The sequence below is a fragment of the Leptopilina heterotoma genome, unplaced genomic scaffold (assembly GCF_015476425.1).
Source record: "Leptopilina heterotoma isolate Lh14 unplaced genomic scaffold, ASM1547642v1 Lhet_220, whole genome shotgun sequence".
NCBI classification, from domain to species: domain Eukaryota; kingdom Metazoa; phylum Arthropoda; class Insecta; order Hymenoptera; family Figitidae; genus Leptopilina; species Leptopilina heterotoma.
Genome location: NW_025110938.1, coordinates 560,884 through 587,258, shown reverse-complemented (window position 1 = coordinate 587,258; position 26,375 = coordinate 560,884). Strand labels below are relative to the sequence as shown.

Genomic DNA, 26,375 nt, shown 5'->3' with positions numbered 1-26,375 from the left:
TAATAATTATAATAATAAGAATAATTTAGGAAAGGGTGAATTTTGTGCTCGGGAATGAAGTGAAAAGTGCTTTAGTAGTAAATACCAAGTGTAGTGGGGCAGAATGAATGGATGGCCCGGTGCGCAGCATCGATTAAAATGATGCACTCGTTGCTTCTGAACTTATACTCGTGAGCTTGCGCTTTAAGGAAAGAGAGAGAGAGAGAGAGTAGTCGAATTTATCAGCGCGGAGAATTGTCAAATCAACGACAATGTCACGTGTTATGATGTTAAACCGCGTGCAATAAAATTTTACTACTTTCATACTAAAATAATATACATATACAAATTTCAAATATTTTGTCTGGTTATTGACTTTCACTACTGAAAGCATGAGAGAAATATGTCTGACCAAAGCTGTTCTTTACTACTGTGTAAAATAAAAAATATATTTAATAAAATAGTAATAATAACAATAAAAATAGTAAAATAGTAATAATAGCAATAATAATAATAATAATAATAATAATAATAATAATAATAATAATAATAAAAATAATAGTAGATAAAAAAAATATCTTTGTCTGATTAATATTGACTTTCACTACTAGAATATTAACTGTAAAAGATTACAAAGTTCTGTCTGACTGAAACTGATTCATACTACTGCTATTTTAACAATAAATAAATTGTAATTTGAAATTTTTGTCTGACTGATATTGACATTTACTACTAATAAACTGTCTGACTAATATTAATGTTTACCACTTAAGAATTACTTGTAAAAAATTACAAAGTTTTGTCTGACTAATATTGACACTTACTCCTGAATTATATACTGCGAAAGTTTACAAAGTTCTGTCTGACTAAAATTGATTCATACTACTTCTATTTTTAACATTAATTTGTAATTTCTGTCTGACTTATATTGACATTTACTACTGACAGCATTAAAACAAATTGTCTGACTAAAACTACTCTGAACTACTACATAAATTAATGAGAAAATTCTAAGTATATTTGTCTGACAAATATTGACCCTTACTACTGAAACATAAACTAGAAGAAATTACAAAGTTTTGTCTGACTAATATTGATTTCTACTACTGCTATTTTAAGATTAATTTATAATTTCTGTCTGACTGACATTGACATGTACTACTGAAAGCATTAAAACAAATTGTCTGACTAAAACTACTTTCGTCTACTAAAAAACATGTCTGACTATTTCTATCTTTTTCCACTGAATAAGTGAATTTGTATTCAATTTATAAACGTACGTTGTCTGACTAAAAATATATTACACTACTGACAATACAAATTTCAAGAAAATACTTCTTTCTCACCTAACCTTATCTTTACTACTAAAAATCAAAAGTAGAAGAATAATTGTTCTGAACATTTTTCTAAAAAAAAAAAACTCGAAAATAGAATTTATTTATTTAAGAGAGAAGTTTTCAAAAAAAAAAAAAAAAATTGTAAGTGCATGCAAATAAGTTTCCAGAGGCAGAATATGTTTTATTGCATACAAGAAGATTACGCTACTCTACTGGCATCACATTTTGAAAGTGAGTTTAATGAAGAATAATGCTTTGAAAAGCATAAAATATTACCCTCTATACATGTATCATACACTCAGATAATAGTCATTTCTTCAGACAAAGTTTCTTTTCCATCTCCTACATTTTTTCTAATAATGAAAAAACCTTCGTTTGTTTTATTTTTAATTAAAAGAGAATAATTTAAAATATTTTTTTTTTTCATTTCAAGCTAAAAATTCTGTCTGTCACTATAATCCGATGACATTTACAAAAAAAAAATAAAATACACTTTTGAAACAAACTGGTATAAATGAAATGAAGAAAGGAAACAGGAAAATAAATTTCCCTAAAGAAATCAATTTAAATTTTCCTTGACCTTTGAAAAAAAAGAAACACTTTTTTATAATTTTTAGAAAAAATTGAAAATTCAAAGAGAAGTTTTTATAAATTTTTTTCCAACCTAATAGAATTTGCACATTTTTAAAAAGAAAAAGAAATTTTTCAAGTTTTTAGAATAATAAATGAGGAGAATTTTTTAATTTTTTTTTTTAAGGAAGACAATTTTTTTTCTTTCTCGAGGTGAGGTATGAAAATCAGAATTGTGTATTAGGCGCTCTCTGGGGAGCATCATAAGTAGGTACATAACAGAGAAAATATCCTGTGGAAAACTCGAGACTTTTCTGCTTTGACATTGCAGTCGATAATGTAGAACGATATAAAAAGCAAGAGAGAAACTATCACAAGAAAATTTCTACACTTCCTCAATTGATCGTACGGAAGCCTAATGACCTAAATAGAGAGCCAATAGACATAATTAAAAATTGAAAACCTCAACTCTCTCTAATTTCAAGTTTCATCGTAAAAATAGAATTTATTTTCTCAATTTTTAACGTGAATTTAGTTCGTCAACAAGTTTTACCTTCTTACATTTTATAACATAAAATGAATAAAAATATATAAATAGTATATAAATTTAAAATATAAATATATAAAAATATATAAAAAGTCGTATTTTTGAAAAATAATAAAAATAATAAAAAAAAAATAAAAACAATAAAAATAGGTAAATAAAAATACAAATAAAAAACAAAAAATAAAAAATTGAAGATAATAATAACAGAAATAAATAATAATATTATAATAGTTGTGTAATTTTATTAAATTAAAGAAATTTCGGATAAAAATTATGGTCAGAAAATTTTTAAAAGAGTTTTCTTTTTCTATTCAAGTGGAAGTCGAGTTTTATATGCGATGTAACTTTGATAATTCGGAAGATATTCATTCCGGATGTCTACTTATCGTATGTATTATTAAATCGGTTTCCATGATGTAAAAAATTTTTTTTTTCTATTAGAAATTTAGAGGAAACGTAAAAATATAATATTTTCCATTAAACTTACTGCTTCATTTCTTTAAGATTCAATAACCAATAGGTCGAGGTAAAGCATTCTTTATACTCTTAGAGAAACTTTTCTGAAGGATAAATAAGTATCTAGGGAATTGCTAAATCTAGTTTAACAGCAAAAAATAAGGAGAAAAATTCTTCAAGATACGATAATAAAAATTAATTCATAATCATTTATAGTTCATCTTTATTTACATTTCTCTTCGTAAATAATTTTTTTTCGCAAAATAAACAAAATCAATGAATTAAGAAAAATTTTCTTTTCCACTTGAAATATAAATTTTCTCCTCTTTATGCAATTATTTATTTAAATAAATAGTTAAATAATAATAATTTAGTTAAAAATAATTATTATTAATTTATTTATTTAAATTAATACAAAAATTTTTTATTTAAAAAATAAAAATTAATTTAATAAGATTTGAAATTTTGTATAAATATCATATTTTATATTTAAAATTTCCCACATGAGAATTTGACAAATAAATATTGTTTGGTTTTTTGTAAAAAAAAATATGAAAAGCTTTTGTTATTATTTGTAAACAAAGTGTGAGAAAGAAAAATTGGTCTTTGCTTTTCTAGTATAGAATAAAAAAGTATCCAGTACACTTGCTCTGTAATATATAAATGGAATGTAAAGAGTACATTTGTGGTTGTACCAAGTGAAAAGCAAACGACAAAGAAACTTGAACCCTCTCATGAGAAAATTGATGCACCAAAAAAAAAATAAAAAAAAAATATTTGCATGCTTGTGATAGAAAATATTTTCAAAAATTTCGATATGATAAAATCTTAAAAGAAAATGAAATAAACAATTTAATTTTTAAAAGATTTCGCCTAATTTAATAAAAAAGAAAAATAGAAATAGAAACAGAAACAGAAACGAGAAAAAAGGAATTAATAGGGAAAATTAAGAAAAAGAGATGAAAAATAGAAAAAGGGACGAAAAAAAGACGATAAAAAAAGAAATTAAAACGCAGAAAAAGAAGAAACAAAAAATAGAAAAGAAGAAGAAATTTAAAAAAAGAAAAAGACGGAAAAATAATAAAAAAGAAATTTAAATTCTACAGAAGAATTTCTCATAAGAAAAGATTTCCTAAAGATTAACTTCTTGATTAAAAAAAAAAATTCAGTTTCTTTCTCTTACAGATAATTTACTTTTTGCAAAAAAAAAGACAATTTTAAAAAAAGCAAAAAGTTCCTAGCCCCCAGCATTTTATATGTGAAATTTTCTCTTGTTCAAAATTAAACTTCTGGCACGGTTCAGCTCCATCAATCACTTTCTGCAAATCAAGAGTTGTTCGATTCTCTTTCAACTAGAGCCAAAATAATGACGAGTAAACTTTTACCCTTCTCTCAAAAAGAGATCAAAAGATGCTAAAATCATCAGAAAAAACATAAAAATCAGATATGACACACGGAGAAACTTTTAATACCACTAATTCTTAAAACTGGTGAGACATTTTAGTATGTTAGGTTAGATTCAAGGGAAAAACGACATAGGTTATAGAAATTGCTATTGAGACTATCAAAAACACTCATTCAGTATATATTTTACAGTTCTTCATAAGGAAACTAACGAAAATTAGTATGTTGTTTTAGAAAGAAAATAATAATTTTTGCAAAGTTGGGAAAGCCATATGAATTAAAAAGAAACACAACAAATTAATTGTCTATAGATACTCATAGAGACGATAGTGATACTTGGATCTGATGGTAGATGGCATTAGTGAATGTCACTGTAACTGTAGGTAAATATATTTAACACGACGTAAGAACCTAACCTATATTAATAACGCACACACGCACACGCAAGTAAAGACACGACGATTGGTCACGGAAACCGAAAGATCGCACGATTCGTTAGAAGTACACAGCTGAATCGTCCTTATATATTAAACGAGTGGAAAAATATGTGCCTTCGAGAGAGAGCATTTTTTAAAATAACTTACTAATCAAATTATGTAAATAAGTAAAAGTCGTGAAAAAAATTATGTTATATTGAGGAACAGTTCTTGAATTTAATGTGGCATGAGGAGACATTCACGTTTATTAATAAAAGGTTTTTTTCTTTCATACACGTGTGAATTTCAACTTCGAAAACATTAGGGTTAGTTCGCGACGTCAGGTGATGGACTCGGTGATGCTCGGGTTAAATCGGTTAAGTCCGCCCGCAGTCCTTCCAAAATTGGTATGTTACGTTAGAATGTCTGTTATATATTCTATCTATATGTGGAAAAAAGGTTAGAATTACCGTATTATTTCACAAACAAAAACTAGCATTTTATTCTTTTCTAAAGAAAAATAAGACTATTTCTAATGCAGATAGTAATTTTTGTACACCGAAGGTTGCTTAATATATAACGAACTTATCATATTTTCGTATTAATGTTGAAATTATTAGCACAACGCACGAAAAATCCTCACATTCTAACGTACTTTTAGAATAAACATAACCAAATATATTTAATATTATAAGAAAAAGTTTCTCCGTGCAAAAAAATCTTATTCGGAATTTTTTTTTTCACATAATTAAACATATTTTGATTTCACTGAGTAAATACGAAACAAAATTCTTGTCTAATTAAGCAGGGAAAAAATTTACAGAGACAGGAATTTTGTTTTTTATTGCTACAAAAAGAGAAAATAGTTTGCAATTTGTTAACACAGCGTGATTACAAATTTTTTCTTTATCAGATAAACTGGTAAAAAAGTAATTTTCCAACTCACAGGCACTCACACGGGTTATGAAATAATATAAACATTTGATAAAACGAGTCAAAATTTTTTTTTTTTTTATTTTTCTTGAACAAATAGAACGATTTTTTTGTTAAAAGATTTAAAATTTAAACTTTTTTCATTTAATTTCAATTAAATTTATAGTTTTAATTTAAAATAGTGAAAGTCGAAAATTCAAATCGATCGTTTGACTAAATTAATAATTAACTATAAAATAATTTGAATGTTCTTTGCGATTCATTCACTTTTTCTGTCCCTCACACTCTGAAGTTGTCTTTTATTTAAACTTTTGTTTTTTGTTAACTTTATATAGATTTTATATTATATTATTATGTTATAATTATTTATATTTTATAATTAATTCAAAATTGGAATGACAAATAGAAATTATCAAAAATTTTTCTTAATTCAATAATTTGTATATTTATTATTTTAATAAAATTTCTCAAAAGAATTCAATTATTTAAAAACACGTTTGACAAAGTTCTACACCAATATTCAATTATTTTTTAAAATCATTAAAATTTCATAGAAATTCAATTATTAAAAATAGAATTTTTATAAATTTTTTCGAAAAAAATCAATTTTTTTGAAACTTTTTTTATAAAACTCTTCGCAATAATTCAATTATTTTTATAAATAATAAAACTCATAATCGAATTTTAATTAATTTTAATACAATTTTAATCGAAATCCTCGAAAAATTTGTTGATAAAATTATGTATAAGAATTCAATTTTAAGAAACATTCAATTATTCAAATAATTATCTATGTTTGTTTTAAAAAATTGAATTCTCGTAGAATTTTCTAATAAAAATTGATTTAAAAAATAATTTCAGTTAAAGTTTGACATAATAATTGAATTTTGAAGAAGTTGAAGTTCTAAAATTGCAATTTTAAAAATAATTGAATTTTGTAAAGGTTTCAAATTAAAATTATTTTTATTTTTTAATTAATTCAAAATTGTAACGACAAATAGAAATCTTCAGAATATTTTTCACTTCTTTTCATTAAAAGACTAAAATTTTGTTAAATATTATTTTTTGTCATATTTAAATTATGCAGATTTTTGTTCTCTACTTCTAAGGAAAATTAGAAAATTGTTAAACAACTGTGATTAAGAAATAGAAAATCTATTTAATTTGCATTATTTTTGTTTATGAATCACAATTTTTTTTTAAAATTTATAATTTTCTTTTAGAAAAAGAAGAAAAATATTTGCAAAATTTTCTATTTTTAATCTTATTTTTAAAACAGGATTTTCCACAGGAATTAAGACATTCAAAAATTTTAAATTCAAACCTCTTTTTAAATTAAACAACTTATAAAAGTATTGTTATAAAACATGAAGATATCGATTGCTCCGAGTCGAAGACTCGGAGTGTTCGATTTCTTCATGTTTTATAATAATTAAAGATGACCAAGTAATAAAATTATTATATTATAAAAATATTGTTACTGTAATTATTATTTTCATCATTTTAATTCATTAAATTTTTATTTATTTATTTATTTTTTTTTATTTATTCATTTATTTTAATTCATTATTTTCTAGAATTTTAAATTATTTTTTATGAAAATAATTGAATTCCTTAAAAAATTTTATTATTTATAAAAATAATTTCTTTTTGGGAAATGTTATTAGAATAGTAGATATTGAAAATAATTGAAATTAGAAAAGTGCATTTTATTTTTGAAACTAATTGAAATTAGAACAAAATTTTTTTTTGACATTTACGAAAATAATTGAACTTTGGACAAGAATTTTGTTATTTATAAAGATAATTGGGATTATTACGAGAAATTTTTTCTAATTTTAAACATAGTTGAGTTTTATAAAGAGAATTTTATTTTTTTTCTTGAAAATAATTGAATTTCTCCAATTATTTGTAATTTCTCAAAAATTGAATTTCTTTTAGTGTTTTCAACTTAAATTTAAATTAGAAAATTTTTAAATTCTATTATTTTTAAAATTGCTAATATTATTTATAAGAAACATTCAGTAAGAAGTTAGCTAGTTTTTATTATTTTCTCTAATTGTTAATTATTAATTTTATTTCATTTAAAATTTTTATTTTTAATTTAAATTTCTGTTTTTAAACTTTTGCTTTGGTTTAAAAATAAAGTTAAAAAACTCGTTTTCTATTTGGCTATATTTCCCTCTATTTCCAGAGAACGCAAAGTTTGATATGGTAAAGTTTTTCTATTTTCAATGATTGAAAATCAATTTGGATATAACATTTGGTAAACACGTGTGATTTCAGCTTCCACTGATGACACGTCGTGCGACAAATGGCAAAAATAGAAAGTACGGTCGATATTAATTGTGTCAAGTGTGACCCTCAGCTTCTGCGCGAAATAAGACAATGCCAAGAGAAATTTTTATCATCAGCAATGTAACTTTCGATATAATATGTTTGAAAAAAAGCACCCACTTTTAATTTGCTTTTCATCTATTATACAAAAGAAGAGCATGTCTATATTACTGCTAAAAGTGACATCGACAACATCTTCAAAATTTTTTTTTTTTTTTTTTGATAGTAGATCATCATCATCATCGTTCAGACCCTTTGAAATGTGAATGAGAGCGTAATAATCACGTGACATGTGCCTTAAAGACTCGCTTTTATTAAAGCAAAGACATGTTCTTTTGTTTTGTGTAATTTATCGTCAGCAGTTTTTCTTTTCTCATGCCTCGCTTTTTCATGTCAATGACATTAAAATAATCTCTCGTAATTATTGACACCACTTTTTATTCCATTCAACAATTTGATAACTGCTGGCTTTTGTCTACTTAATTGATATTACAATAAATTGTTGTCTTGTTTTAGTAATTGAAAAATATTTAATTTCTATTAAAACTAATATAAAATAAATATCTAATTTCTAATTTTTTATTTTTTATTTTTAATTTTTAATTTTAAATTTTTAATTTCTATTTCAAATTTAATTTATGAAGTACAAAGTTCAGTTGGACCAAAACCAAGAAAAGTAAGGAATGGATTCCAATTTATCGAGTATCCTTGTGTGGCAGGTGGAAAATGGTGGATCGCACTACACGAGCCCTGGAAAGTTCTGCGCTAATAGGCACACTTTGGATTTTGAGGGTGACCTACTTCTTGTAGTTTCACGGATTATTGTAATAGGAGGAGGAGAGAATTGCCAGGAAAAAGATGAACGTCGAGTCGAGGTTTCTGCGGTGTCAGCAACAGTGTAAATGTTGTTGGTCTGGGACCTTTGAACATTGAGGATATTAACGAGGAGAGTGATAATTGCGTAAATTTAAGAGTTCAAATGCAACACAGAAGAGGAGGTTACCACAATTATTTCGGTCCAGTGAATTTCAGAAGAAAGTGAACCAAACGATAAGAAAACTAAAATTTTAACGAATATATAAAATTATAGGCAAAAGGAGGGAAAATTATTTTGAAAAAATAACTAATAACCAAAAAAATTTTTTAGTAAGAACGTTTTAATTTTTGTCTGACTGTAAATATTTTCCTTTCTAAAAAATATTTTACACTTTTACAACTGTAAATATTTTGCGGAAACATTAAAAAAAAACTCGTCTTACTGATTTTCAGTAGTAAAGATCATTGACCTTTACTACTGAAAAAGATCCAAAGTTGTTTAAATATTAATAAAATGTCTGACGAAAATTAAAATAATCTACTGATATTTGCAGAAATTAAAATAGTTAAAAATTCAATGGAAAAAAATATTTTTATTACTGAAAGGAGTGAATAAATTCAGTCTGAATAATATTGACTTATACTACTGAAAAAGATGTTGAAAAAGGCTCCAAAAAATCATGGCTCACTAGAACTAGTCTACTGATTTTTATCAGTAGCAAATAGTTACTGGAATCAAGATACTTATGTCTGACTCAAACTGGTCGTTTCTACTGAAACATAAACTACAATGTTCCGTCTGATTAGAAATGATTTATACTACTGCATCATAGACTATTAGTTTGAAATTTTTCTCTACATAATAATTTATACAGACTACTAAATTATAACTAAATTATAACGTAAAATATTTACGATTAGGCTGACTGTTACTGATTTTTCTACTACATTCTTAATAGATATTTTCTGTCTAACTAATACAGTCTTCTACTATTAAACAATATCGAAAAATGATTACTATCTAAATATACTTTTAAATACGATAAATATACTTTTAATTCACTGTGATATAAATTTTTTCGTTAATTTTTGTCTGACACAAGCTGACTTGTGCTACTAATTGAAATATCACATGGATTAGAAACGTGTTATGTTGTCTGACTGAAATTGATCCTTACCACTAAAATTCAATTAATAATGAACGATATATAAAATTGTGACGGAGAAAAATTGAGATTATTTTGGTAAAATCAAAGTAATAGGGATTAAAAACAATTTGTCTGACTAGAAGAGATTTTTTCTACTATCTCTTCGTCTGGACTAATATTGATTTACACCACTGAGATGAATGTGGAAAGGGATTTAGACAATTTGTCAGACTCAAAGTATGTTTTTACATTATTAATCATATAAATAAAGAAATTTTAATATTAGGTTTGACCATAACTGGTATTTACTACTAGAATATATATAAAAAATTCACGCTTATTTTGGTCTGGAAAATATTGCCTCTTACTACTAGAAAAACGAAAAAAATACCTTCAAAAATCTGTTTTACTGATTCTGTTTCTTTTTATTCGAACTTAAACATTTTACAATTCTTGGCTGACTTATATCGACTTATAGTACTGAAAAGTAATTTAGAAAAGGATTTTAGCCGATTTGTCTGACTAAAAGTATCCTTACCTACTTAAACTGCAAATAAAAAAAGAATACTGAACTTATTTCTTACTACTAGAAATTAAACATTAATTTTACCATTTTTTGTCTGACTAATATTGACTTATACTACTGAAAACAATGTACAAAAAAAATTTGGACAATTTGTCTGTTTTTAAAAGCGTTATCTACTCAAATTAGAAATAAAAATAACAATTCTGAAGCTATTTCTTACTACTAGAAATTAAACATTAATTTTACCATTTTTTGTCGGACTAATATTGACTTATACTACTGAAAGCAATATTTAAAAGAGTTAAGTCAAGTTGTCTGACTAAAAGTATCTTTATCCACTTAAATTACAAATAAAAAAACAATACTGAAGCTATTTCTTCCTATTAGAAGTTAAACATTAATTTTACAATTCTTGGCTGACTTATATTGACTTTTACTATTGAAAATAATGTACAAAATTTTTTTTGACAATTTCTAAGGTTTTAAAAGTGTTACCTACTGAAATTGCAATTAAAAAACAGAACAGAAGTTATTTTTTTTTGTAATGTATATTAAACATTAATTTTACCATTTTTTGGCTGACTAATATTGACTTATACTACTGAAAGCAATATTGAAAAGATTTTAATCCAGTTGTCTGACTAAGAGTATCTTTATCTACTTAAACTATAAAAAGAAAAATAACACTAAAGCTATTTTTTGCTTCCATGTATTAAACATTTAATTTACAATTTTTGTCTGACTAATATTGACTTTTACTACTTAGAAAATATAAGATAGAATTTAGACCATTTGTCTGGTTTTAAAAGCGTTATCTACTAACAATATAAATGATAAAAAGTTAAAGTTGATATCAGAGAAGCTTTGTCTGACTATGAGTGCTTTGTACTACTTAACATTTAAAAAAAGCATTTTTCTTTTTTAATTCCATTAAAAAATTGACTTTCTCCACTTATATCTTTTTCAAGTGCATTAAAAAATGATTTGTCTAGTATAAGTTTGTAAATTAAAAAATTTCAATAAGTTTGGTCTGACTATAAGTGATTTTTACTACTTCAACTTTAAAAAAAATGGAAAAACTTTTTAGTCTGACTTTTATCGACTTTCACTATTTTATATAATTCTCAAGGAAGTTGAAAAAAAGTACTTCTCTTATACTAATTAATAAACTAAAAAACTAAATGAATTTTATCTGACTATAAATGATTTTTACTACTTCAACCTCTAAAAATAACATCTCATTTTTAGTCTGACTAATAATGGCTGTTACTACTTATATTTTTCTCAAGTAAAATATTAAATTCTTGTCTCGTACTAATTAATAAACTAAAAACTTAAAGGAGTTTTGTCTGACTATAAATAATTTTTACTACTTGAAATTAAAAATATAATCTTATTTTTAGTCTGACTTGTATTGACTTACACTACTGAAAGCAATATAGAAAAGGATTTTAGTCGATTTGTCTGACTAAAAGTATCCTTACCTACTTTAATTGCAAATAAAAAAAAAATACTGAAGCTATTTCTTACTACTAGAAATTAAACATGAATTTGACGATTTTATGTCTGACTAATATTGACTTATACTACTGAAAATAATATAAGATAGAATTTAGAGAATTTGTTTGATTTTAAAAGCGTTATCTACTGACAATATGAATAAAATGAAGATGAGTTAAAGTTAAAGAAGTTTTGTCTGACTATAAGTGACTTGTACTACTTTAAATTTTTAAAAAATATTTTTCTTTTTAAAAGCTATTAAAAAATTGACTTTCTACTCTTATATTATTTTCAAGTGAATTAAAAAAATACTTTTCTAGTATAAATTAATAAATAATATAAATTAATAAATTTAAAAAGTTAAATGAGTTTTGTCTGACTATAAGTGATTTCTACTACTTCAACTTACAAAAATTTAATTACTTTCTATTCTGACTAGTATCGACTTTCACTGCTTTATATAATTCGCAAGTAAAGTTAGAGAAATACTTCTTTCATACTAATTAATAAACTAAAAAACTTAAATGAACTTTGTCTGACTATAACTGATTTTTACTACTTCAACCCAAGAATAACATCCCATTTTTAGTCTGACATAGTATTGACTTTTCTACTTATAACTTTCTCCAGCAAGTTTTTTAAAATAAAGTACTTTTTGTCTCGAAGAAATTACGAAATTCAATTAAATTATTATTTCAATTAAAAATAATTCTCTATTCCAGTAAAATAAAATTTTTCAATCAAATTTGTTTCCCATTAATAATAATCGAAAACTCTCTATAGTAACGCATAAAAAAAAACTATTAAAAAAATAGCTTTCACATCACTTGCGAATTTCACAGAAAAATTATTTTTGTTCAACCACTGAAACAAGCGACAAATGATGAAAATTTCACATCTGCCACTCGAATAAATGGATTTATTCACTTTGGATGCCTCGTTTGCTATACGTGATACAAAACAATAAATAAATGCCATTTTCATGTTTATTGTAATAAACTCTATATATTGTAACAGGAAATTATTGACACAGTATGAATAAATGTATATAGTATATATTTTTTTAGTATATATTTTCTTTTACATATATATATGTAAACGTTGAATGTGAAAAAAATGTAAAGTCAGAAATTGGCGAAAAGACTGCGTAATCAATGGGTGTTGTAATAAAAATACAAAAAAAGCAATTTGTCCGGAAAGACGTGATTTATTTAAAAAATATTCATTTATCGTTTTTTTTTCTTATTTGAAGAAATATTTTATTTATTTTTCTCATCTCGCTTTTTGCGGATCGATTTGCCATTTTATTCACTCGATTCAGTCTCAATAGAGCGTCTTTTTCACACTTTTCAATTTATCCTTTATTCCGTAATCTATTATGTATAATGCCTTTGAATTTTTTTAGAATATGATGCGGTATCTATTTGAAATGCGGCGAATATAAGAGAGAGAGAGCAAATATCTAAAAATATCTTTTCTATATTTGACGCGCGCCATCAGTCCATTAAATATTATTTTAGAGAATTTTTTAGAATAATTTTATTCAAAAAGGTGAAATTTATATTTAATTTATTAAAAAATATTAATTTTTTTATTTTCATTTACAATTTTCATAAATAAATGAACTTCAAACGGTTTCAATTTAAAACTTTATAAAATTTCAATTTTCAATGAATTTAATAAGAAACTTTAAAGAAGTCCAAGTTATTATCTGTCTAAATAATAAAATTCTTATTCAAAATTTAATTATTTTCAAAAATTTTAATAAAATTCTTGTCAAAATTTCAATTATTTTCATAAATAGTAAAAATTTCACAAGAATTCAATTATTTAAATTTTTTTTATAAGTTTCTTCTTAATAATTCAATTATTTTTTAAGGCATATTAATAAAATAGTTTGCAAAATTCAATTATTTTCATAAATAAAATTCAATTACTTTTAAAAGAAATAAATTTTTTCACAGAAATTCAATTCTTTCTAAACATTTTAATAAAATTTTTAGCAGAAATTCAATTACTTTCATAAATAATAAAATTCAATTATTTTTAAAAATTTTAATAAAATTTTTTGCAACTATTTAATTATTTTCATAAATAATAAAATTTATCACAGGATTTCAATTATTTTTAATACTTTATTTTTAAACTAATAAATTTTTTCTTGGAAATTCAATTATTTTAAACAATTCTAATAAAATCGTTTGCAAGAATTCAATTATTTTCATAAATAAAGTTTTCCACAAGAATTCAATTATTTTAAGAAATAACCAAAATTTTCACAAAAATTAAATTTTTTTAAACATCTTAATAAAATTCTTTGCAAATATTCAATTATTTTCATAAATAATAAAATTCATCACAGGATTTCAATTATTTTTAATACAATTTTACAAGAATTGCTCAAAAAATGTAATTATTCTTAAAAATTCAATTTCAATTCTTCGGAAAAATCAATTATTTACAAAGATATTAGAAATTTCACAGGAATTCAATAATTTTCAAATATTTTAATTAAATTTTTTGTACATGATTCAATTATTCTTTTAGATTTAAATAAATTTCTTCCCAAGAATTCAATTATTTACATAAATAATTCTTCGAAAGAATTCAATTATTAAAGATAAAAAACAAAAATATTCGCGAAAATTCAATTATTTTGAGGCATTTTAATAAAATTCTTCGCTAAATTGAATTATTTTCATAAATAACAATATTCATCAAAAGAATTCAATTATTTTTGAAAGTAATAAATTTCTTCTGAATAATTCAATTATTTTCATAAATAATAAAATTCATCGCACAATTACAATTATTTTTAATGCAATTTTTATCGAATTCCTTGAAAAATGTAACTATTATAAAAAATTTTCTTAAAATTCGTCAAAAGAATACAATTACTTAAAAATTTGTTAATAAAATTCCTTATACGAATTAAATTTCAAGAATTCAAGTATTCAATAAATAAAATACTTTTCTAATTAAATAATTGAATTCTAGTAGAATTTTCTAATAAAAATTTATTTAAAAATGAATTTTAGTTAAAATTTTATATAATAATTGAAATTGAATATTAAAATAATTTTGAAGAAGTGACAGTAACAATATTTTTATAATATAAAATAATTATTTTTTTTTTAATTTTCTAATTTTTAATATTATTTTATTATAAAATGAGAAAATAAATAAATATAATTTTAAACTAAATTAAATTGAATGTTTTTTTTTGTACCTACGCCTACGATTATCTGTGATGAATATTGAGACACAATAGACGAAAATTTATTCAAATAATTTCTAGTTTTGCGTTCTAGGATCTATAAGTAGAAATCATGATTCTCTGATATCAAAAGAGACGGAAATTACAAACAGAGTTTAATGTGTCAGGCAGTTGAATTTCTAACTCTCTGTGATCAACAGAATAGGAGCTCTTGAAGCAATTGGAAATGGCAAATGATATTTATTTTCTAAAACAATTCTTTCATTGTAATAATTATAATGAAAATAGAAAATAATTTTTTACTGAAAAGAAAAGTCAACTCAATTAGCTTTGTTTTAAATCAATATTAATTCTGTCATTTAAAAAAGTTTGAAAAAAGTTTTAAAAAAGATTTAAAAAAGATTTGAAGAATAGTTTTAAAGTTACTTCTTAACCTATTAAAAATTTAAAATAACAGTAGCTTTTAGTCTTTCGTTTGAAAATTAAAATATTAATCTTTGTCTACTTAACAACAATAATTGTAATTAAAACTTGGACTTTTTTAATTTTTTTAGTTCTTTTTGTTGAAAAAAACGTATTTGTTTTGTTTTTAAATTCAATCGATGCAAGTTTGCAAATTTGGGAATTAATTAAAATTTTAATAGTATAGAATATTTCCACTCAATTAAATAATAATTTACGAGAAATAATATTACTAAATAACTTATTAAAATGTAATTACTCTGGAATTATTGTATATAATATTTCAATTTTCACAAGGATTATAGCTCTCGAGTTTTGTATTATGAAAAATTGAATTTCGCCTCTATATAAATGAATAATTGAATGATTCATTAAAATTCAGTGCCTTAATTCTCTTAATCAAACTCAATTGAAATTCAGTTTATCTTGTGGTACATCTCTAAATTCAATTCCCTAATCCTCAAATAATTTGCATTATACTCTCTCTAAAATAATTTTGATATCGACGGAAATTTTTTTTTTTATGCAGTTAACTTTATACGATGCGAGACAATAAAAAAAATTGACAAAGTTAATTAAATTATTTCGTGCTAAAAAATTTATATTTCATCCAATAATACAAAAAAGTTTTGTTTACAAAAAGTTTAAACAAAAGTTTGGAAAAAAAACAAACAAAAAATTGAATCCCATAAAAAAGTAGATTCCTATTTTGTGAATTTTTTTTATTGATGAAAATTCAATATTTTAGTTTTTCGTTTTAATAAAGAAAGTCCATTGAATTTTCTGTTTAATAAAATCCACACTTGTGTTAATTAAAAAAAAAGGACTATAACTAGAAATTGGGAAAAAAAATCATTTAATTGACTCCTAGTGGTTTAGGAAATTTTTTTTTTTAAAGTAGATAATTCCTTTTCATTTTTTATGTAAAATAAGTTAGGAGAAAAATGATTGAGGTCATTTCAAGGAGATATTTAATATTTATGGATAAAACGTTTGCAGCATAAGAAAGTAGTTGTAAGACTTGGAGAAAGATTGAAAAATAACTGAATTTTTTAAACAAGGGGGAATAAACATTTTTTTTCAAAATTGAATATTAACTGTTTAATATTTATTTCAATTCAATATGAATTCTCTTAAGATTAACTTGTTAATTTTCTTATTATTAATTTTCTTAAAATGAATTTTCCTAATATTAACTTTCTTAATATTAATTTTTTTATTAATAATTTTCTTAAAATTAATTTTTTTCTCATTAATTTTCTTGAAATTAATTTTCTTAATTTTAACTTTCTAAATATTAATTTTTTTATTATTAATTTTCTTAACATTAATTTTTTTATTTTTTATTTTTATTATTATTTATTTATTATTTTTCTTATTTTTCTTATTTTTTTCTTGAAATTAATTTTTAAAGTAAATTTTTAAAGTTAATTTTTTTAAAGTTGATTTTCATTAATTTTTTTTAAAATTAATTTTCATAAAAATAATTTCAAGAAAATAAGAAAATATTTTCGAATGAAATACATAATTAAATTAATTTTTTTCTCTAAATACGGTCGAAATAATTTATTTAATAAAAAAGAGTAATGAACCGAAAAAAGAACAATATTTGCGGTGATAAAATTTGAAATATTTATTTTGAAAGGAAAAATTTGACAATTTTTTTTCCCTTTTATCAAATCGATAATTAAATGATCTAGTGCTTAAAGTATTCCAATTATCATCTCACACCATCTGACGAGAATAATAACGAGAATAGTAAGCTCCGCCGAGCAAGCATCGTTATCTCACTCTCATCGAAAAGAAATAACGAGCTTTCATTTTTTATCGATACTCAGCTAACAAAATAGGGGAAATATTGCTTGTGGTTAAAAACATAAAAATTTTATCTATAATTAAAAAGTTGAAAAATAGCGTTAACTTTTTCCTATATGCTAATTAATCATCTTGTTCTAAAAAGAACAAAAAGTAAATATTTGTCGAGAAAAAAAAAAATTCTTCAGAAATGGAGAATAATTTTTTTTTTGTGTCAATGTTTAATATACATTTTTATTAGTTTACTGAAAATAGTAAGAATTACAAAATTATAATTTTAGTATTTTTCTTTTCATAAAAAAGTGTAATTATTATTGACTGAAAAAATAGGGGGAAAAAAGGGGGAAAAATAGGGAACTATTTCATCAATGAGAAATTGAAATTTATTTTCGTCACAAGGTTTATAATTAGAACTTTGTAGTAATTATAGGAGTTTGTTCAACTTACCGTTCACCATCGTCATTAAAAGCGTAATCTCCTAGGATGAGGTCTCGAAGACGATATCTTGGTGGCAGAATCAAAGGAAGACAAGGATCAGGTTCATTCATCTTCAATTTTTGACTGAACTAATCCAAACTTTACTCATATTTACTAATTAACTTTTCAATTTACAATTTCTTCACACTTTTACATATATAATTCTACGAAAAGTAAATTTTCATTTATGTAAAAAAAAACTATTTTGATTTACTCATTTCGATTTTTCACCGAACACTTCGTAGAAATTAAAAATATTCTCTTCGTATAAAAAGTTCACCTTTTTTTTCATTTTGGAATATGATTAAAATTCGCTGTATAAAAACTGAAAAAATTTTCCCACAAATTTAAAAAAAAAAATCATAAGATTTCTTTTTGCAACACTTGACATTTAGATGAAACGGAAGGAATAAAATTTTCGGGAACAAAACATAAAATGTAAGTATATATATATTACATGAAAGAAGATAATAGGGAAAATTTAGAAGAAAATTATATTCTCTAAACACTTTTTTATTTTGTGAAAAAAAAATTTTTTTCTAGTCTAAAGAATAGTCGCATAGTCAACAATGTATGTATGTATATATATATAAAGGAATTGAAAAGCAAGTTTCATACATGGACTTAAAGTTTTCCACAGCTCTCTTCAAGCTTTTAAGTACAATCGTAAAGCATTTCAAAAGCCCTCCAAGAGTATTTCAAATTATATGCTGAGAAAAAAAGATTCACTACTTCATAAAATCCCAAGACGACAAGCAGGTATACTATTTTCTAAGAGCGAGAAACGCGATTTAAAAATATACAACTGCGAATTACAAAATATTCCTTTCTTTTGTAATTCAAGTGTCATATTTTGTAGGAAAAAGAAAGATTACAATCTAATTTTAATTTTAACCTTTTGCTCTAAATGAAATTTTTTTTATTCGAACTAACAATAGATTTTTTTTAATTTGGAATTTTTATTTCTAATGTGTTAACAGAAATAAAAAGAATAGTAATAAAATGATAAAAATAATAGTTATAATTATATTAAGTAAAATGTTAATAATAATGATAAAGATTTTTTTTTTTTTTTTTTTTTTTTAATAATAATGATGACAATAATACTGATAATAATAATAATAATTTAAGTTGGACACTTATTGACAATTTCGAATTGTTAAAAGTGGAATAAACTGTGAAAATTTCAATAAATAAAAATGAGGAAAAAATTTTCTCTTCATATATGTAACATCTGTTTTCTGCTAATAGTTTGTTTTTCCAGTAATCTCGTGTCGTAAAATGCTTTTTAGTGTGGAAATTTATGTCCCGCAGGGGCAGTGTATTATTTTGTGTTCTACTGGATCGATATACCCTTTGGATTCTTAAATTCTAATTGAAAAAAATAAATACTCGTTTAAAAGAGAAAAGCAACAAACAAAAAAAAAGAGGAAAAAATGAAAAAAGAGCAAAGAAAAAAATTTAATAGAAGAAGAAGAAAGAAAAGATAAAAAGCGAAGAAGAAATGGAAAAAAGAAGAGCAAAGGAAGAATAAAAAAGAAGAAGAAGCAAAAGAAAAAAAGCGATGAAGAAATGACAAAATAGAAGAGCAAAAAGAAGAAATGGAAGAAAAAGAGTAAATAGAAGAATAAAATTGAAGAAGAATAAAGAAAAGAAAAAACGAAGAAGAAATGAAAAAAAGAACAAAAAGAAGAAAAGCAAACAGAATAAAATTGAAGAAGAAATGAAAAAAAGAAAGAAACGAAAAAAAGCAAAGAGAATAAAATCGAAGAAGAATAGAGAAAAGAAAAAACAAAGAAGATATGAAAAAATAGAAAAAAAGGAAGAAGAAATTTAAAAAAAGAAGAGCAAAAGAAGAATAAAAAGAGAGAAAGAAGACGCAAAAAAAGCGAAGAAGAAATGCCAAAAAAGAAGAGAGAAAACGAAGAAGAAATGATAAAAAAGAACAAAAAGAAGAAAAGCAAAGAGAATAAAATCAATGAAGAATAAAGAAAAGAAAAAACGAAGAAGAAATGAAAAAAAGAAGAGCAAAAAGAAGAAAATCCAAGAGAATAAAATCGAAGAAGAATAAAGAAAAGAGAAATCAAAGAAGAAATGAAAAAAAGAGCAAAAAAAAAGAAAAGCAAAGAGAATAAAATCGAAGAAGAATAAAGAAAAGAAAAAACGAAGAAGAAATGAACAAAAAGAAGAGCAAAAAGAAGAGAAGCAAATCAAAAAGAAGAATAAAATCAAAGAAGAAGAGGAAAGACAGGAAAAACGTAGAAAAATGTAACAAAGAAGAGTAAAAAGAAGAAAAGAAAAAAAGAAGAGAAAAAAATTAAAGATGAGGAGGGAAAAGAAAAAGAAGAAGAGTAATCAAATTGTAAATTAGTATTACAAAAAAAAAGAAGTTAATTTATATAACTGAAGAACGCCCCAAAGGCATACCTTCAGGAACCTGCGCCCATAATATTTTCTACAATTTAATCGCGAGGGTGAGTTTCGCAAATATTCCAACACCCACGCAACACTCCCCTTTTTCCATTTAATTCCAAGCTTTTAAAGTCCATGGCATTGATGTTTTCTTCTCATTAACTAATTACTTATTCAAGTTCCTTTGATTTAAAATAAAATATACATGTATATAACGAAATCAAAGAATTTTATACTTAAAGTCGTTTCCTTTTAGATACAAAGTTTATTAACTCGATTTTAATTCACTTGAAAAAGTTTTTTTGCTGTCATTATAAAAATTGGAAAAAGAAAAAATTTCAAAAAACTTTACATTATTTTCATCATTCCTCAAACTGAGAATATTTCACTTCAATGTAAAATAAATTTGATATCTCCCTTTTAAATGAAAGAAGTAAAAAAGAAGTTTTAATTTAATTTTTAAAAACTAGAAAATTAAAACTACAAGTTAAATTAAAAATTTTTTTTCAGAATTCTTTTTATCTAGAATTTTGTAAAATAATTTCAGAAAAATTAAATGTTGAACAATAATATGAACTTGAAAAACTAAATAAAATAACAAATATAATATTATTGACTATAAAAAAAATAAATAAATAAAAATTATTTTTCTTCACATGAAAAACTATAAATCCTGAAGATATTTTTACGATATATATTGTTGTAATTATTATTATTGTTATTATTAATTATTACCCGTATATTATGTAAATAAATAAATAAATAAAAATAAATTATAATATTATTATTGTTGTTAATTATTATGTTAGAGTCAAACCTGGCAGAATGCAACTCTAAAAAATTTTTTTCTATTAAAAAACGCTCAACAACAACTATTTTCCCAGAGTTCCAGAAAACTGTAAAAATTAAAAATATTACAAAATTAAATTATAAAACAATTTTTCCAGATTTGTTTACTGTATAAAAAAATTTTAAAAATTTAAAAAATTAAAATTCCGACAGGTTTCACTACATTATTAAATATTATATTAAAAAAATAATTTTCTAAAGGATTTTTCTTTAAAAAAAAAATTCTCTAGTTGAAAAAAAATAATAAGTGTGAAAAAGATGAAACAGAAATGAAATTAATTACATTAAAATGACTTGAAGAGAAACATTAAGTGCGATGAAAGCATATGGGTTATCGACTCCCATTATATTTCGTCGATACTTTTACGTTTCAAATACATATTTTTATTATATATAAAAGTACATTTTTCTACGAAATAAAATAGAGTTCGACCTAAAAAAAATTTTTTTATTTGATTTATTTATAGCATAAATTGCATCTATTTATCGCCTGCTCATAATAATTTTGAGCTAAAAATAAGCGCAAAATTTTTCAGGAAAAGGAATTAAAAACCTTTTAACGAAATAATAAATTAATAATAAATATTTATCTAAAGTCGATACATCTTATTATTCTTGTAATTATTAAAACATTATGAGCTCTTTATATCTATTCAAAAATTGGAAAAATTAAAAAGTAAAAATTAAAAATTAAAAATTAAAAATTAAGAAATTAAAAATTAAAAACTTAAGAAATTAAAAATTAAAAATTAAAAATTAAAAATTAAAAATAAAAATTAAAAATTAAAAATTAAGAAATTAAAAATTAAAAATTAAGAAATTAAAAATTAAAAATTAAAAATTAAAAATTAAAAATTAAAAATTAAGAAATTAAAAATTAAAAACTTAAGAAATTAAAAATTAAAAATTAAAAATTAAAAAAACTTAAGAAATTAAAAATTGAAAAATTAAAAAATTACTTATTATGAAAGTTTTACGATTTATTAAATTTATAATTTTCAATTATCCTGTAAATCTAGGAGTCTCTAGGAGAGTCTGAGAGTGGGGGATTAAACAAAAGAAATTTTAATGAAATTTCTATTCTCTATATAATTATATACACATGTGTAAATTGGAAGGCAGGATCGTGATTAAGGTGTAAATTACTATCACAAGTAAGCTGTCTAATGTACAAGCTTTGAATTTGAATGTAATTATAGGAGAACATAGATTGCATGATGAAGTTATTATTTTTTTTAAATATCAGTTCTTTTCAATTCGTATATTCGAGATTTTCTTCTCTTTTTATTTCTTTTAGTTGATTCTTCTTTTGAACTGTTTTGAACTTTTTTTCATGTAATTGTGTCAAATTTATTCAATTTCTTTCTTCGAATATTACGAATTTTTGAAACTTAGCATTGCAAAAAAGAAACGTTTCGAAACATCTGCTCTCTCCACCCTATTGCTTTCGGATAAACTATTCAAATATTTGACAAAAATTTCCCTTTGAAAAAAAAAACACGATCGTTCGCCTTGGGATTTAAAAAGTACATTTGTAAAATATAGTTTTTTTCGAAAAAGAAAAATTAAAACGATATACAAAACATTGTGATTTGAATTTCAATTTTTATATAAACTTGGATTGTGAGTGTAAATTTTGAATTCTAGCTTAAATGTTAAAAGGGGTTTTTTTATTCCAGCTGTTCTTACTCGTTTTCTTTTTTGGAAATTCGTATTCATTTTACACAAATTGTCGACACTTTTTTCCACACAGGTTAGTTGATTGGACACACAATTCACTTTTGATTATTCAGTTCTTATTATTAATATTATTATTCTTACTGTTATTTATCGTTATTATTTTTTTATTTATTATTTATTATTTTTGTTCTTTATTTATTATTTTTACCATTTATTATTTATTTATTTATTATTTTTACCATTTATTATTTATTTATTATTTTTACTATTTATTATTTATTTGTTATTCTTGCTATTATTATTATGTTTAAAATTCATTCAAATTTTTATTTTTTTTTTATTAAAAGTTATAGCGATAAAAAACGATGATAAATTAACAGTCGCAAAGAATATAAAACTTTTTGATGGTGCATCAACGATGTTCACTTTCAATTTAGGCATTATAAATTTTTATAAATATTCTAAAAATGTGTATACAATATAAAACATATTTTATATTGATACAATTATGAAAATAAAATATGATTTCTCTTTTAAAATTTGTATAAAATTATTTTTCAAAAAATTAAACCAACGAAAGCGAATAAAAGAAAAAAAAGGAAAATAAGGACATGAAATAAATCAACAACTTTTTGAATAAATTTTAAATTATCGAAATTTTTCAATTTCAATTTTCACGATTCGACAAACAAAAATATTATCAAAACGTAGGCACAATTAATAAAAAATAAAATTTAACATTTAAATTTTAAAACTAAAAATTAACTTTAAAATTAAACAGTCACAATTGTCAACGTCAAGATTTGATATAAACAGAAATTTGTCACCACAAAACGTACAATTAATGTAAAATAAAAAATAAAATTAAAAAAACTGTTTAAATCCAGACATGAGGTAAATTAAAAAAAAATTAAGGTTTTCGAATCGAAATGAAAGAAATTGAACTGAATTTAAATGAACGAAATTAATGAATAAAAAAATGAAATAAATTTCCAATTTATCGGAAGTGAATTTATTTTGTTATGTTATGTTTAAATGTAAAATTTTTATGTAAAAATATTTTTGCACTTTCGATAATAATTTTTGAAGCACTTGGGAATTTATGTATAAAAAAAATTAATTAACTTGCGTTAGGGGAATTAATTTAACACGTGTCACATGAATTTGTTCCATTGTTTAAAGAAAAATGAAAATTTGAAAAAAATAACAAACAAAAAAATAGTGCACGTGCGTTTCACCCTGCATTGGGCAACGCCGCGAGGTGAACACGTCGACGTCTCGCGTTTCAATGATCCTTTTCTGTAGAACGACGTTCCGACGTCGACGCCCACCACAACACACCAAAGTCACTACACGAAAGATCTCTCGCGGTGAAGGACCCTTGTAATCAGGGTTAACTCTACAAGTTTCTCGTTTGTGGTATATGTACACAAAAGAAATTATCACTTTACAAATAGAAACCAAATATTGTATGTCAATATTGCGCATAAACAACATTTCGAATATTTCTCGCAAGATTCGAAGATAATTTTCCCTCAGGACGAGTACAATGTTAAATTTTACATATTACGTATATTTTATATTTTAATTTCAAAAATTCGTATATTTTTTTATACATTTTCTTTAAAAATATCAAATTGAGACAAAAAACGAATCAAAACGTTGCTTCGCAACATTTTTGTCTCAATTTGGTATCAAAAATTTAAAATAATTAATAAATAATTTTCAATCAAAAAACTATTCTCAAAAATTATAATCAAATTCTTTGAAACGATTCAATTATTTTCAAAAAATATTCGACATTCAATTATATTCAATATCTAGTATTTTCATAAAACTTTGCAAAAGAATTCCATTATTTAAAAAAAAAATTTATAAAATTCATCCAAAATTCAATTATTTTCATAAATAATAAAATTTCCACAAGAATTCAATTAATTTAGAATAGAATTTTTAAAAAAAGTTTCGAAAAAATCAATTATTTAACAATATTTTTAAACAATTATTATTTCACAATAATTCAATTACTTTCACTAATAATATCATTTTTCAAGGAAATTCAATTTTTAAAAAACATTTTTGATAAAATTCTTAGCAAGAATTTAATTATTTTCACAAATAAAATAATTTTCGACAAGAATTCAATTCTTTTTAAACATTTTAATACAATTTTTCACAATAATTCAATTATTTTCATAAATAATAAAATTCTTTTTAGAAATTCCGTTATTTTTGCAAATTTTAATAAAATTCTTCGAAAAATTCAATTATTTTTATAAATAACAATATTTATCACAAGAATTCAATTATTTTTAAAAGTAATACATTTTTTCTAGAAAATTCAATTATTTTAAACAATTCTAATAAAATCGTTCGCAAGAATTCAACTATTTTCATCAATAATAAAATTCTATTCAGGAATTCAATTTTTTTTGAAAATTTTAATAAAATTCATCGCATGATTTCAATTATTTTTAATAAAATTTTACAGAAAATGCTCAAAAAATGTACTTATTTTTAAAAATTCAATTTCGATTTTTCGAAAAAATCAATTATTTAACAAATATTTTTTTTAATTCTTTGGAAGAATTCAATTATTTTCAAATATTTTAATAAAATTGTTCGAAATAAATCATTTATTTTAAATACAATTTTAATTAAATTTTTTTGAAATAATTCAATTATTCTTTCAGATTTTAATAAAATTCTTTCTAAGAATTCAATTATTTACATAAATAAATTTTCGAAAGAATTCAATTACCTATTAAAGATAAATAACAAAAATATTCTTATAAATTCAATTGTTTTTAGTCACTTTAAAAAAAAATTCTTTGCAAAATTCAATTATTTTCATAAATAACAATATTCATCACAAGAATTCAATTATTTTTTAAACTAATAAATATTTTCTTGGAAATTCAATTATTTTAAACAATTCTAATAAAATCGTTTGCAAGAATTCAATTATTTTCATAAATAAAGTTTTCCACAAGAATTCAATTATTTTAAGAAATAACCAAAATTTTCACAAAAATTCGATTATTTTTAAAAATTTTAATAAAATTCTTTGCAAATATTCAATTATTTTCATAAATAATAAAATTTATCGCACGTTTTTAATTACTTTTAATACAATTTTACAGGAATTGCTCAAAAAATGTAATTATTCTTAAAAATTTAATTTCAATTCCTCGATAAAATCAATTATTTAAAAAAATGTTTTTCCTTAATATTCTTTGGAAGAATTCAATTATTTACAATAATATTAGAATTTTTCACAGGAATTCAATTATTTTCAAATATTTTAATAAAATTGTTCGAAAGAAATCAATTATTTTAAAAGCAATTTTAATAAAATTTTTTTGAAATAATTCAATTATTCTTTTTGATTTTAATAAAATTCTTCCCAAGAATTCAATTATTTACGTAAATAATTCTTTGTAAGAATTCAATTATTAAAGATAAATAACAAAATTATTTCCGAAAATTTATTT

General features: G+C 22.6%; 1 protein-coding gene across 1 annotated transcript in view; it reads right to left on the bottom strand.

Moving 5' to 3' along the window:
• Window positions 1-23,076, bottom strand: part of LOC122502075 (potassium channel subfamily T member 2) — a 234,450-nt gene extending 211,374 nt beyond the window's left edge. The window contains exons 1-2 of the mRNA XM_043611946.1: window positions 22,891-23,076; window positions 17,911-18,265 (exon numbers count right to left, since the gene is read on the bottom strand). Coding sequence (XP_043467881.1) covers window positions 17,911-18,011 — 101 coding nt within the window. The 5' untranslated portion in view covers window positions 18,012-18,265; window positions 22,891-23,076. The remainder of the gene's footprint in view (window positions 1-17,910; window positions 18,266-22,890) is intronic.
• Window positions 23,077-26,375: the final 3,299 nt, after the last annotated feature.